This window comes from Nicotiana tomentosiformis, chromosome 5, assembly GCF_000390325.3.
Source record: "Nicotiana tomentosiformis chromosome 5, ASM39032v3, whole genome shotgun sequence".
Classification (NCBI taxonomy): domain Eukaryota; kingdom Viridiplantae; phylum Streptophyta; class Magnoliopsida; order Solanales; family Solanaceae; genus Nicotiana; species Nicotiana tomentosiformis.
In genome coordinates, this window is record NC_090816.1 from 33,903,337 (window position 1) to 33,918,423 (window position 15,087).

General features: G+C 36.2%; 1 protein-coding gene across 1 annotated transcript; it reads left to right on the forward strand.

Moving 5' to 3' along the window:
* The first annotated feature begins 10,280 nt into the window (after positions 1-10,280).
* On the forward strand, positions 10,281-13,503 carry LOC104090831 (nifU-like protein 3, chloroplastic). The gene is made up of 5 exons (XM_009596019.4): positions 10,281-10,420; positions 11,497-11,639; positions 12,042-12,144; positions 12,587-12,885; positions 13,007-13,503. Exons 2-5 carry the CDS (start codon positions 11,550-11,552, stop codon positions 13,196-13,198), a joined length of 684 nt encoding a protein of 227 aa, XP_009594314.1. The 5' UTR covers positions 10,281-10,420; positions 11,497-11,549; the 3' UTR covers positions 13,199-13,503.
* Positions 13,504-15,087: the final 1,584 nt, after the last annotated feature.

Here is a 15,087-nt window from a genome sequence, read left to right on the forward strand (position 1 = left end):
ATAATTTAGAAAAGCAGTACTTCTACCACAGTTTATGGTCCTTCCTCCAAACTTTTCGGATGAAGCTGTGACTTTATTAAAGTCACCATATAATAGCCATGGGTAGGTGTTAATTTTTGTAACTATTTCAAGATTATTCCAAAGAATTTTTCGATTTACTAATAAAGTACTGGCATAAACTAAAGAGATCAACCAAGGTTTTAAAGTTTTACTGACCTATATGTTTGCATGGATCTCCTGGTCAGTCACAGCTACTGGGTCCATCTCCAATTCTTCATGCTTCCACATTAGGACAGCTCCACGAGAGTAGCCATCTGTGCTAATTTCAAACAAGTCAATGAAACCAATGAATTCCATGAGCTCGTAATGGCTTTGCATACGTGTTTCAGTGAGACAGATGATTGATGGGTCGTTCCAGTCCACAAAGTCTTTGAAGTTGTGCCTGAATTCCTGGTTTTTGCAACCTCTGCAGTTCCAAAGGATTATCATCATTTTGGGTTCATTTATTATACGTGAGCTCTCACCCGGGGCGAGTGACATGCGCAGGTGCGCAACTAGTGGGTGATTCGCCCCATTGGGTGCCGACAATGGCAAGTCTTCTCCATCAGTGTGGGTAGAATCAGTATTACATATTTATGGATGATCGAGAAAGGGTAGGTGCGGATGTTCACTGCTATTCGAAGCATAGTTTTTGGAATTGTAATGAAGTATCATTTTTCTCTATTTTTATGGAGTGTGATCGACAGTGATTTCCGTAGAGTGATGTGTTGTAGCATTTGATCTAGGATGCTTGGTGCATGCACTTTTGGGTTCATTAGGATGATTATGTTTGCCTACGAATTCAAAGGGGACAATGGCTCCGCTGGTGGTGCCTCCACTTTGATATCCAGGTTTACCGACAGTGTTAATTCCTCTGTTTCCGGTGATGAGAGCAACTAGTTATTTGGTGGGGGTATATGAATTTGTTGTTCCTCCTGGGCTTGCATGGTCTCCTGTACCTGCACTGGTGGGTGTAGCTGCTGGTAGAGCCCCTGAATTTGTGGTGGTTGTTGAGTGGTTGTTATGAGATGATTTATCATCTCCATTGCTGCTATTTCCAAGTTCTGCATGGTTTCCATTCGTACTTCTGTGTGTGGCCCCCAGTCATGTAGTTGCTCGATGAGGACCTGTGTGTTTTCCAAGAAGAACTGAGCATGATGTTGAAGCCCCACTACATCCAACCATGGAGTTGGTGGTGGGTGATGCACAACTGGGATCTGTGGCACTATTGGAACTGGCACCACTGGAATGACTGTTGTTTGAACAAAATAGTATATTGTTTGTGTGTGGTTGTGATGCCATGGAGGGTGCTGGTAGCTCTCTTTGATGTGGCGTGGGTAGTGGTGGCGGCGGTGGTGGTTATGGTGGTTGAGAGGGTGGTGAAAATTACAATACGTTTTGTGGTTAAGCGAGAATGGGGAATTGGTCTGTGGGCGAGATAATGGGGTGACCAGATGGTGGGGGGGTTGCTTGGGCTTGTGGTTAGTGGGGTTGAAGTGATAGATGGGGAGTGATGGGTGGAGTGATGGATTTGATGGGGCTTGGCAGCGGCAGGGGTAGGGTGGGTAGTAGGGAGGGAGGGAGTTTCATAGTTGGAAATAATTTCATGCAGTGAAGACTTATTAGAAGGAGTATTTCTGATATTATCGTTTTTTTGTTTTGTGCGTGTTTTTTTTTGCATGTGGTAATATGTTCGTTTCCTTGAGAATCTCTGGGTGCTCCTTTTTTGTTTCGATTTTGGGTTGTTGTCGTCTCAGTTTTATGGGCTCAGCATTGTTATTTGTTGTAAAGGGAGTTATTGTTTGTGGTACAGATGGTGGGTATTTAGTTGTCATGGCTGAGAATAGAAATGGGTAATTTTTTTGGTCTTGATGATGTACGCCAGGTGATGTCGTTGGTGATGGGGTTGTAGTGTCGGGTTTGTATTTTTTCTGTTTTGAAAGTTTATTTTCTAAATCTAGTTGACTTAGGACGAAAAACTAATTTTTTTTTGTGCATAACTAGTTGGCCCTTCAAATGTGGTAGAGGTGGGAGACAATGTTGTTTTCTTTGTCCCCAAGTTTGAGGTGAGCCTAGAAGTTGGGTTAGTAGGTGTGATGATGATTTTGTCTTTTTCTTCTATTCCTTTTTTTTTCGACAGGAATTTTGTTTTGATTTTTTCACTCCTTTTTTTTTCTTCTTTTTTTTCTTTTTCAGTAATTTCTTTTTCTAATTTTTTTGAAATTTGAGTTGTAGTAGTGTACCTTTTGTTTGAGTATGACACCATCTTCCATTGTTCATTGGCCGTGTCTGGTGTAGAGCTTTCCTTTATCGTTGTGGATGTTGTGTTCTTGTTCTGACATTGATATAGGTTGTATTACAGGCATCCGCATATTGTGCACAGTGGGTTGGTGTCTTCATAGTGGATATACTGCATATGTTTCCCAATCATGACATTTCTTGGTAGTGATTTTTCTAGGGGTGCCAGAATACACAAGCGTACATACCGTCCCCTAGTAGTGTTCGTGGTGTAGCTGTCAATCTTTAAAACGCCACCAATCATTTGGCCAATTGTTTTCAGTATTTCAAGGTCATAGTAATCCATGGGTAGTTCCTGTAGTCATACCCATATTGTGGAAAAGTTAATGTGGTTTGCGTTGGGATTGAATTTTGGTGTCTATTTCCTGACACTAAGGTACTGTGAGCCAATAAACCAAGCTCTGTTATTGATGATTCTTAGGTATTAGTCATGTGATGAGAACCTTATAAGGTAGTAATCATTACCCAGATCAATTAGATTAATGGGTTCTGACAAGTTCCGGGTTGTTTTGGATCTTTATGCGTAGTAAGTTGTACCCCATACGTTTCCCCAGTAGTTTGATGATTAGGGACTGTTTCCAGGGCTCGTATAGTTTAGTTTTGTCCTCTATTGTAATGGGTATGAAATTAGAGTAGTTGGATGGGTTATCTTTTTCTTCTTCTAAAGTAAGATTGCTAAATATTGTGCAATCAAAATCTATGGCAGTGGAAGTTTATGTTTGGGTTACCGTATCCTTGTAGTTGGCTTGTGCTTCCATAAATGGTATGTGCGTTCTGCGTGAAAGGAGGTCTTCTCTTTATCGGTTAGGGTGCCATCTTCCATTCCAACTTGCATTTTGGCGGAAGACTTCTTTGGCAAAGGTTGCAGTGCTTTGGTTGGAGGGCTGATTGATTCTTTGGAGTAATGTGTGATTGATTATTTCTCTCTCTATTTTCTAGAGAGAAGTCAGAGAGAACTTTTGGAGTTAGTAGGAAAAGCTAGTTGAACTTTAGCCTTTAGCTATCTTGAGTGACGCACCATAATTCTACATTAAGTTTCTATAATTTAAACATATTTCCCATAGTCAATAGATTATTCCAATTTAGTTATGTGTCTTGAGTAACTAACTGCTCCATATATGTTCGCTACAAAATCCAAAATATTATAAATAATATTAAGAGTGAATGTCCATATAATATGAAGTTATGATGGTAGGCTATAATATCATGTTTTAGTCGATTATTACATTCCAATTGACTACACTTTAGTTGCGTTTGAGCTATAATCGCTAGTGTTTTGCACTAATTATGTATTTTATGCCTTGTAAGAGTGATTCCGAGTTATGTAGATATTATGGAATAAATTCAAGTGATTTAGAACTTTAAAGTCTGAGTAAAAGCCCAAGGAATTAAGCCGGGATTGTGTTCGAAGATCAACGGATGATAGTTAAGAACGAACAAAGAATCGAGCAGGCATATTGCGCAGTGTCTAGTAAATTGCACATAATCTTTCGCTCAGAATTCTGTTAGGGCTCCATAATATATTGTTGGAAAGCTAATTCAAAGCTACAACTTTTATGCTATACGTTTGTTCAAATTTCCAACATAACAGGGTGAAAAGTGCGCGTCAAGTGCGCGGCCGCGCACCGACCGCGCATATGGGGCAAAACAGTGTGAAACGTGTGCGGCCAAGTACGCGGACACACTTCCAGGTGCGCAGCCGCGCACATCCAACTCCGAAAAAGTGTCTTTTTTCGCGTAGGAGAAGGTGTATTTATTTGGGCCCGACCCTACTTGATATATATACATAGAAAAATGGCATTTTGAGGACTTTTGACATAATTTAGACCTAAGGAAGCTAAGGAGAAGAGGGAGAAGCAAGAGCACAAGGATTTCACCATTCATCCCCACTCAAGACAAGGGTTTGGATGTTTTATATTTTTCTTTGACTTAAACTTAATTGTGATAAATTTCTCCATATCCATGGAGTAATTCTTCCTTAGGGATTGATGGATTTGGTGTTTTGAAAATTATTTGTGGATATTAACTCTAGTTTTATGTATTGAATCATTTTGGGTATTTTTATTGTTGTATATATATTCACTTGTTTATATAATCGAAAGAGGCATAATTTATGATATTCTATATTATCTTATTGGTTGAATTCATTGATTCTTATTAGTAATCGAAAGAGGCTAGTTGAATTAATATTTAGATCTAGTTAGGAGGATAATCGAAAGAGGTTCTCCTAAGGATCAATCCACTATGAATTCTTGCATATATTCACCAAGCTTAACTTAGTTCATATCGTAAGGTTGAGACTTAATCGAGAGAGGAGTTTCTATTAAATGTTTGAATATAATAGAGTGAATTCGAGAGACTCACTTGAACTATAGAAGTGAAGTAACTAGAGTTAATTCTCAAACAAGTATCTTACACCTATCCAATCAACCCCTATTTTCTCCCATTGATATTTTCTTGCTTACTCTTGTTGCAATTGTCATTAGCTAATAGTTAGACTTTTAGTTAATGTTAGTTTTAATTCACACAAAACTAAATTATTGATCATCTTGAATAGCAATAAAGATGTAAACTACAAAAATACTATTTAACTCCAATCCCAGTGGATACGATATTTTTTATATTATATTCGACTAGCGAGCATAATTTTGTGTTGTGTTTTTAGCTCGTCAAATTTTGGCGTCGTTGCCTGGGATTGGCAATCAACAGTGTTTGAAATGGTTTGTAGTACTAATTCAGGAATTAGGTTTTAGTTTTTCTTTTCTCTTTTCTTTTATATTTTATTTTCTTTATTAGTTAACTTATTTTTAAGATTTGTTTTGTAGTACCTAAAACGTTGGAGAAGATACTGTAGATATTGAATTCTAAATATTATGAAGATGGAGTACAACCAGCATAAGAAAATGGTTGAAGAGTTAGCAGCTGAATATTATCAGTGGTCTGCTATGTGTTTTAAATGCGGTGAAAATCATTTATGGATTGAATGTCAAGCAGGTATGTATTCTTCCTATGGTTCATATTTTGAACATTCTCACTCTGTTTCTAGTCTATACAGGTATGAGGATTCATATAGGAACAATCGTGACTCTGGTTGGGATGAATACCCTTATTATAACTTGAATGGAAGTGAAGTGAGACAACCACCTCAAGGGGAGAATGATAGTTTGGAAGAGCTTATGTATAAGTTCATAAATCAGCCGGTAGAGAGATTACACAAGACGATGAAGCCATTAACAACCTAACAACGCAAGTGAGTTAATTGGTAAGTACACTGTCAGGAAGCTCATTGCGTTGTGATGGTGAATATATGGAGGAGATACCTTGTGAGAATGAGCCTACCCAAGAGCATGAGCATCCACAGAGAGAGCTTTTCACTGTTCAAGAGGACTTTGATTCAACTGAGATGATCGAAAATAAAGTTGTGGTTGAGTGTGAAGCAATGAAAGAAGAGTTCAAACCACATACACCTTTCCACATCTGCAACATGTAGTAGAAGAGAATGAGAAACAAATGGTCTTGGACATACGAGAGGAATATTCACTTGACCTTTCGTCCTTGTTTTCTTATTCTAACCTTGATCATGTAGATTTTATTTTGGGGATTTACAGGAATATGTATTGATTGATCCTGTGAAAGAATGCAGGAACAAGTTGAGGATGATCCTGAACGAGAAATTCACAGCTCAAGATGAGGACAAGAAAGAAAGAAAAGAGCGGTCCTGCGGGTATCCTCAGAAGCATTGGGCTTAATGAGCTACATAAAGAATCCCAAGGAGCGAAAACGAGGAATGAATTCAGAATTAGGGGTGGAGTTCATAAGTTCTCGGAAAAGAAGAAAATTCAGGAAAGTTTCCTTTACCTTATGCTTTTTAATTGTGTGTCATGAGGACATGCCACAATTTAAAGTGTGGGGTGGGGGATATATTTGTATGATGTATGTATGTTAGTTTTAGTTTTAGTAGTAGAGATAGAGAAACAATTGAAAAAATATTAAAATTTTAAAATTTTTTATTTTTCCCGACAATGGATATCATTCGACAGATTTCTTAAGGGATTAAAGTCGAAAGAAAAAGAATAAAAAAAGATTTTCTTGTGTTAGGTAGTGTAATAATTCCCCCTTGGTTTTTCTTTGTGCCGCGGTTCTTTTTCAAGAATTTTGTTCGAACCGGGTGTAGTTAATTTTTATTTTTGTTAGGTGTAGGAAACCTTGTGCTGTGATTTGAAATGGAAGTAATATCTCTTGACTTTATTATGCCCTGAGAATAGTAAGTGCTTTAGTTGTGACGTTTAGGCTCAGTTTTTTGACTCTTGCATAAGTATCTTAAATCGTATGATCTTAACTTTGCTTAACTGCTTAGACTAGAGTGTCTTGATGAGTCCAATACTGAGTGAGTTATGTGCCATGTGTGTGTGAGGTTTTGTGTTATTCTGTGCATTGCATTTGATGTCTAGAACTTGCCCCGTGTATTTGCAAAGCGAAATAGTAGTTTTATTCAGTCTTAGAAGTGATATAAGCATTTCTTTGTTGCGCCATTTATATGTTTTACCCACCTAATTATTATGTATCTTAGTTAACTCCTTTGAGTCTATAATCCTGTTTCTTTGGTAACCACATTACAAGCCTTACCCTTTTGTTTGAATTGACCATCTATTTGAACCATTTACCTCCCATGAGCACTTATAATTGTTATGAACTTTGTAAAAGTTGAAGTGTGGGGTGGTTGGTTTGTCTTTTGAGTGGAACTAATGAAATAAGGAGAAAGGTGCACTTTTTTGAAAAAGTAAGAGCCACTTGAATTGAACAAGGAAAACAAATAGTTGTATTGTTGTGAACGAGATTCATTGATAAGTGGTAACTCTTGATGTAATAGTGCTTAAATAATTTGGGGAGTTAATGCATGTTGATGTCAAGGTGGAGTATGGTTTGACATAAGTGTGGGGTTTTAAATGTCAAAGTGTATGCATTACAGTGCTTATGGAGGTGTAGTCACTCTTATATCTAAATGTATCCTACCCGTCTCGCAGCTTACATTACAACCAGTTAAAAGTTCTACTTGATCCTTGACTGAATAAGCTCAATTAGTAGAGTAGTACACTATGGGCAAGTCTATGGTGCATCTTTTGTGGTACATGAATGTCGTTTCTGAGAGTGAGTGAATTCTTTCTATATTGAGTTCCTAATTGTTCTTGAATTTTATTGTTTGTGGAACTACTCTCTTTTGTTGTGTGAGGGCACATGATTCATGAAGGAAAGGTAATGCTATTGACCTCTATGTTAGAGTAAGTGAGTGAGTTGTGAATAATGCATGGTACTTGGGAGTCAAATCTTGAGGTGAAGATGTTACACTATTGTGCTTAGTCTATTTTAAATATTCTTGGTGTGATGAGTTAGGAGAGTTTCTTAGTAAGATTGTGTCTATATAAAGTGTGGTTTGATTGCTCGAGGACGAGCAATGGTTTATGTGTGGGGTATTTATGGTAGGCTATAATCTCATGTTTTAGTCGATTATTACATTCCAATTTACTGCACTTTAGTTGCGTTTCAGCTATAACCGCTAGTATTTTGCACTAATTGTGTATTTTATGCCTTGTAGGAGTGATTCCGAGTTATATAGATATTATGGAATGAATTCAAGTGATTTAAAACTTTGAAGTCTGAGTAAAAGCCCAAGGAATTAAGCCGGGATCGTGTTCGGAGATCAACGGATGATAGTTAAGAACGAACGAAGAATCGAGCAGACATATTGCGCAGTGTCTAGTAAAATGCACATAACCTTTCTCTCAAAACTCCGTTTGGGCTCTATAATATATTGTTGGAAAGCTAATTCAAAGCTACGACTATCATGCTTTACTTTTTTTCAAATTCCCAATAGAACAGGGTGAAAAGTGAGCGTCAAGTGCTCGGCCATGCACTGACCGCGCATATGGGGCAAAACAGTGTGAAAAATGTGCGGCCAAGTGCGCGGGCATACTTCCAGGTGCGCGGCCGCGCACGTCCAACTCCGGAAAAGTATAATTGTTTGTGTAGGAGAAGGTGTATTTGTTTTGGCCCGACCCTACTTGGTATATATACATAGAAAAATGGTATTTTGAGAACTTTTGACATAATTTAGACCTAAGGAAGCTAAGGAGAAGAGGGAGAAGCAAGAGCACAAGGATTTCACCATTCATCCTCACTCAAGACAAGAGTTTGGATGTTTTATGTTTTCCTTTGACTTAAAATTAATTGTGATGAATTTCTCCATATCCATGGAGTAATTCTACCTTAGGGATTGATGGATTTGGTGTTTTGAGAATTGTTTGTGGATATTAACTCTAGTTTTATGTATTGAATAGTTTTGGGTATTTTTATTGTTGTATATATATTCACTAATTTATATAATCGAAAGAGGCATAATTTATGATGTTTTGTATTATCTTATTGGTTGAATTCATTGATTCTTGTTAGTAATCGAAAGAGGCTAGTTGAATTAATGTTTAGACCTAGTTAGGAGGATAATCGAAAGAGGTTCTCCTAAGGATCAATCCACTACGAATTCTTGCATATATTCACCAAGCTTAACTTAGCTCATATCGTAAGGTTGAGACTTAATCGAGAGAGGAGTTTCTACTGAATGTTTGAAAATAATAGAGTGAATTCGAGAGACTCACTTGAACCATAAAAGTGAAGTAACTAGAGTTAATTCCCAAATAAGTATCTTACACCTATCCAATCAACCCCTATTTTCTCCCTTGGGATCAAGTTAGTTAGTCATAAACTAGTCTAGTTACTTGGTAACTCTATTATAAATAGGAGACTTCTCTACTCATTTGTAAGGATATCATCAAGAAAAGATCTAATATTATCTCTCTCTAAATTTCTTTTATTTTGCTTATTTCATATTATACCATAACACAAAAGAAGTTCAGCTGAGTTTGAGGGAACATTTACATTTTTGTACCTAGTTTTTTTGGTTTCTTGCAGTACACAAGGTAACCTAACTTTGTTATTATCGTGAGAGTTGAAACAATAAGGTATCATCCTAACGATTTTAACTTTTGGATAAAATAAAATCACGCGCAACAACACACATGACCAGATTTTATTTGCTTGCCTTTTAAGGCGTCAACGCTTTTCTCTTATTCATCCATTTTCAAAGATACAATTCATAAATTAATATCAAAACTCTAATAGGCATATAAATACAGTATCAAACGATACCTTTTAACAAAAAATACTTAGGATAGATTTATTTATATTGCATCTTTTATGCAAAATAAAATATAATCTAAACTAATTAACAAATTAATTAATTTTATTGATTATTAAATACTCGAGTAACCAAATGAAAATATAACATCCATGTAAAATTCTTGTATTCATCAAAAAATACTATAATTAATTAAGAAAGAAAAAAAGTCGCTCTTAAATAGTACAGAAAAGTTTTACACAATTTTTTCTTCTTTTATTTCTTCAGTATTCAGTTTCTAATTAAATTTAAATGTATTTAATTATTAGAAATTGAATTTCGTTAGATAACTAGTCATCAATTTACATCACCTATATCTCTGCACAGATATGTCCCATGAATATGATAAAAACTTTGAAAGAAAAAAGGGATGAGTACTAGCTAGAAGTAAATATGATACTCTCTCCGTTCCAATTTATTTCAATTTATATGAACCTTTTTTATTGGGTACGGAGTTTAAGAAAAAATGAAGTCTTTTGGAATTCGTGGTCCTAAACAATTCAAAAAGGGGCTCAGAATTTTTTGTGTAGTTATAAAAGTTTCTCATTAAAGGTAGAATTGTAAGTTTAAACAAAATAGTTTTCAAATTTAGGAAGAGATCATTTATTTTTGAACGAATTAAAAGGAAAATAGGTTCACGTAAACTGAAACGGAAGTAGTATATTTTTTTTTAAAATAAAAAGTGAAGGTGGAAAGACAGATCAGCAAATGGTGAGTGAAAAGGCCACATAAGAGTGAAACCGTGTCCAAACCACATCCATTCCCTCTAAATAACTGCCTTACCTACGAACGCCAACTTGAGTTAAAGGATTCGAAACTCCATTGCTTCTTAATTTGGTTGACTGATGGTACCAGGTACTCACTTTTCACCATCAATCTTCCTTTTAACTCCACGAAATATTTAAGTATATATTTGCTTCATAGTGTGTTGGAACTGAGGTTGGTGATGGTTTTAGATTAAAGTGTTAATTAAAGAATTTTCTTCTCTGATTCTTCAAATATGTTTGCCTCGCTGGAAACAATAGTAATGCAAATGGTAGTGATAAAGCATATAAAAATTAATGATTGAAATGATAGTTGATAGGAAAATATTGTTTTCAAGTTATACAATTTGAATTATTGTATATTGTGAAAGTTATACATGGGACAAGAGTGGTAAGCACCCTCCACTTTCAACCAAGAGGTTGTGAGTTCGAGTCACCCCAAGTGCAAGGTGGGGAGTTCTTAGAGGGAGGTAGCCGAGGGTCTATCGGAAACGGTCTCTCTACCCTAGGGTAGGGGTAAGGTCTGCGTACGCACTACCCTCCTCAGACCCCACTAGTGAGATTATACTGGGTTGTTGTTATTGTGAAAGTTATATATGCGAATATTATTATTAATAGGATGGAGTCAAACATCTTGAGACCTTAAAGATGACAAAAGTGATTTAAAATTTGAACAATTTAATAGGGAAATGTTATATAAAAAATATTGAGACTGAGGCGTGGTTGTTCTTGTTTTTGATATATAGGAAAATGTTAACATGGAATCATTTTAATAACTTGCAACAAAGTATTTTTGTTGAGTTGGAAGGTGGATTGCAGGAGAAGAAGTAAAATCAATTGTGGTTTAGGATTTCAGAAAACTCTTTCACTTGTTGGCGTTATGTTGGGGTGGACGGGTGTGGGTGGGGGTGGGGGGTTGGGGGGGGGGAGAGTTATAGTATAAGCAGAAGGGTATTAAATAATTTATTTCCATTTAAAGGGTCTATCAGAAATAGGCTCTCTACCTTCTTATGGTAGGGTATGGGCTGCGTAAATACTACCTCACTCGTAGGATTCCAATGGATTGTTGTTGTTGTTGTTAATCATGGTTGTTTAAACCTTGGTCTTTTCCTCCTAGGTAAGTTCTAGTTCTAGTTCTAACTCAGTTGGAACCATGTACTACTCCAGGAATATACTCAAGAAAAATGAGCCCTCGTACTTGGTGATACTTTAAGTACATAATGTTTGCAATTTCAACCCAAACGCAAGGTCTCAAACCGATGGTGTCATCATCAGAACGATTCTCTCCTGCCTCGACTTCCTTTCCAAAGGTATTACCACTGTTCTGTTTGTTAAGAGTAATATCAAACATATCTTGTTAACTCGTGTTATAGGATGAATGTCGTATTCAGCATATCTTAGAATACTGTTAGCTTAATTTAGTTTCAGACACAATTTTGTACTTGTACACTTATGTATGTAAATTCTTCTCTACATAATGAGATTCTTCTGTGGTTACATTAATCAAGGAAGCTAGAATTCTGAACTCTAACTTACAAAACATATTTATCCAATGGACGTGTGTTTTGATATAAAATTGTTCTCCTCGTTTCCACAATTTTGTGTTTCTGATTACATTGTTAAATTGTGTGTGTGTCTGGAGAAATTTTCTGTATTTCCCTTGACGTAATGTTGATGTCAATATCTCTTCATAGAGTTACTGTGTTTCACAGGGCCGTCCATTCTCGTCAAAGCAAAGTTCTTTTCAAAGAGGTCAATTTCATGTTAGACGATTCCTTGGGCTTAATCAAACTGGTAAAAGAAGAAATAATGCAGGTAAATGATGCTGATTCATCTCATTTGGTTTTTATTGCTTGTTTAAATTTAGAGGCAGCTGACTGTCTTGTTTCTTTTTCGGCTGAAGTTACTACCACTACTGAAACACTTCCACACTTTAAACAGGAAATACATGCCTTCAATTTTTGCCTTTTATTTGATTCAGAGTTATCAACTCAGTAATGTTCTGTGAATTCCTTGTATCATCTTTGTAATTTTTGCCTTCAGAATCCAATGAAATTATTGAACTAACTTACATCAATTCTTGTCTTGATCTATCTTACTAAGGTCTTATTTTTCGCGATGCATCTTCTGAAATTGTTGTGTGTTAGTAATTACTCTGTTCCATGGAGTTGTAGTATTGTCGTATAATCCTGTTCGATTTACTAATGTACCTAAACTAGTCGTCATATTTTATCCATTTTGTTTGTTGATACTGTAGGTATTGTAGTGTCACCAAGTTGTGTCCTTCCACTAACCGAAGAAAATGTTGAGAAGGTTCTAGATGAAGTCAGGCCAGGCCTAATGGCAGATGGAGGGAATGTTGTACTACATGAGATCGATGGCCTAGTTGTAATTCTTAAGCTTCAGGGAGCATGTGGATCTTGTCCAAGTTCAACAATGACACTTAAAATGGGAATTGAAACTCGCCTTCGGGATAAAATCCCTGAAATAATGGAAGTAGAGCAGATTCAGGACTCCGAGACTGGCCTTGAGTTAAATGAGGAAAATATTGAGAAGGTACAAGACACATGACCTTTGAGATTTATTTCCAATAATCTATTAACATTTGTAATTACTCTTAGCTTGTTCTGAGTAGTATTTAGACACTAAACTAATGCAATATTTCCAATAATATCAGCTTCTTGGAGAGATTAGACCATATCTGGTAGGAGCAGGAGGTGGAGAACTTGAGCTTGTTCAGATTAATGACTACATTGTTAAGGTTCGACTGAGTGGACCGGCAGCTTCCGTGATGACAGTTCGTGTAGCTCTTACTCAAAAATTAAGAGATGCAATACCAGCTATTGCTGCAGTTCAATTGATAGAATGAAGGAAATGCTCAGCCATATGACGACGTTCTGCAAGAATTTCAGCAGTGACTAAAGATTTCTAGACAGTAAGTATGGCTACATGTTCTCTCTTTACAGTAACATCATTTTTGGTATAAATGTAGTATTCTTTATCCGCGACTGCATGTTAGCATATTGCATGTAACACAGAAGCTTCTATAAGTTTTCTTGAACTTATAATGTGCCAAGTAATGGGAGACTTCTCACCTGAACATTCTTCCAAATTGTAAGTAAAAGGAACTTAAAAGATACATGATGGAACTATATGGTGGTCTAGTTCATTTTACTGACTCCTTTTGCATCTGAAGAAGCAAGATCAGTACTTAATACTCTGCAGCAGATGCGAAACTACCTATTGTTTCTGCACAACCTGAAGCAGTAAATAGTTAAACTGTCGACAAGACTAACCTACATCATGATCAATAAGGATCATAGATGTGAAACTGCCATATCAAAACAAACTCAGAAGTTCATATCTACTGTGTTCATACTGAAAGCACTTCACACCAGTAAAGCAGTACTGCAGATTACAGACAGATGTCAGTTTCTTAGTAACTCGATGGACAAACTCTATTAACTATCTCCAATACTCTTAGCTGAAGAAAAGGGCAGAAACTAAACCCCATTATATATAAGCTATACCCTCTATTTACTATCTCCTACAGTAGTATAGCTAGAAATGCACAATGCTTTGATTAAGATAGGGAAACATTCCAGACAAAAGCACCAGACCTTAATTAAGAGGATAAATAGCACATTCCAACTGAATAAGTACCAGATCAGCGACATAAGTGGCACACTCCAACTGAATAAGTACAAATAATTAATTTTGAACTGTGCAAATCAAATGAGTTGTGGTAGACTTTCGATCTCAGTCCATAAAATTCAAATTCTGGATGGCAAGTTTAACTGGAATTTCCTCAACATATACTGTGGAAGTGGAAGTGGATATAGTAGTATAGGTTTAGCATATTTCATATTGATGGGAACATTGATGTCTTCTATGGTCATGTCAGTCATATCACATATGAATATCCTCAGCACCAATAGCAGCAGCAAATGGAAGGTTAGCTACGTACAGATGCTTTGTATAATATACGCATTTTACTTGGATTCTCATTCAATAATGTAATTCTGCAAATTTGACTTTCCATTTTCCTTTTCTAGTCCATTGAAAATGTTTACTTCAGTGATTATAATAATATCATGTAGGAGTATTATATTATATAGCTCTAAATTTACACAGCTGCACTTTACTTTTTTGCCAATGTGAAATATTATCCATCATATCATTTAAAATTAAAATAAGTCAACCTTCTCACCTAAGAAAGTTAAATAAAAAGTTCACCCTTTTATTTCTACTCTTAATGATAAAGTCATACTAAGTCATTTAATTTGGACTAGAACCAGAAACTTAAATTTCGAAAATGGTATTGCATAGTTCCAACAGTCACTTAAAAGATAGCGTTCCACATTTTCTTCTTTTCTTTTGTTTTCTACGTATGTTTTTCCGAAAGCAAAAAACAAAAATAGACCTGAGTTGACCATGAACATTGTGATGCACAGTGGCACAGGGTCAGGCAAACAACTCTTCCTCAACTAATTATATGATATGTGAAGAGTATATTATATCACTTAACCTCAGGAAAAAAATTAAAAAGAAGGAAGCAATGTTAATTTATCATTGTGTAATATGAGTTTGAGGTAGGTTTCTCTGATGGTAAGCACCCTCCGTTTCCAACCAAGAAGTTGTGAGTTCGAGTCACCCCAAGAGCAAGGTGGGAAATTCTTGGAGGTAAGGATGCCGAGGGTCATTTGGAAACAGCCTCTCTACCCAGGGTAGGGGTAAGGTCTGCATACACACTACCCT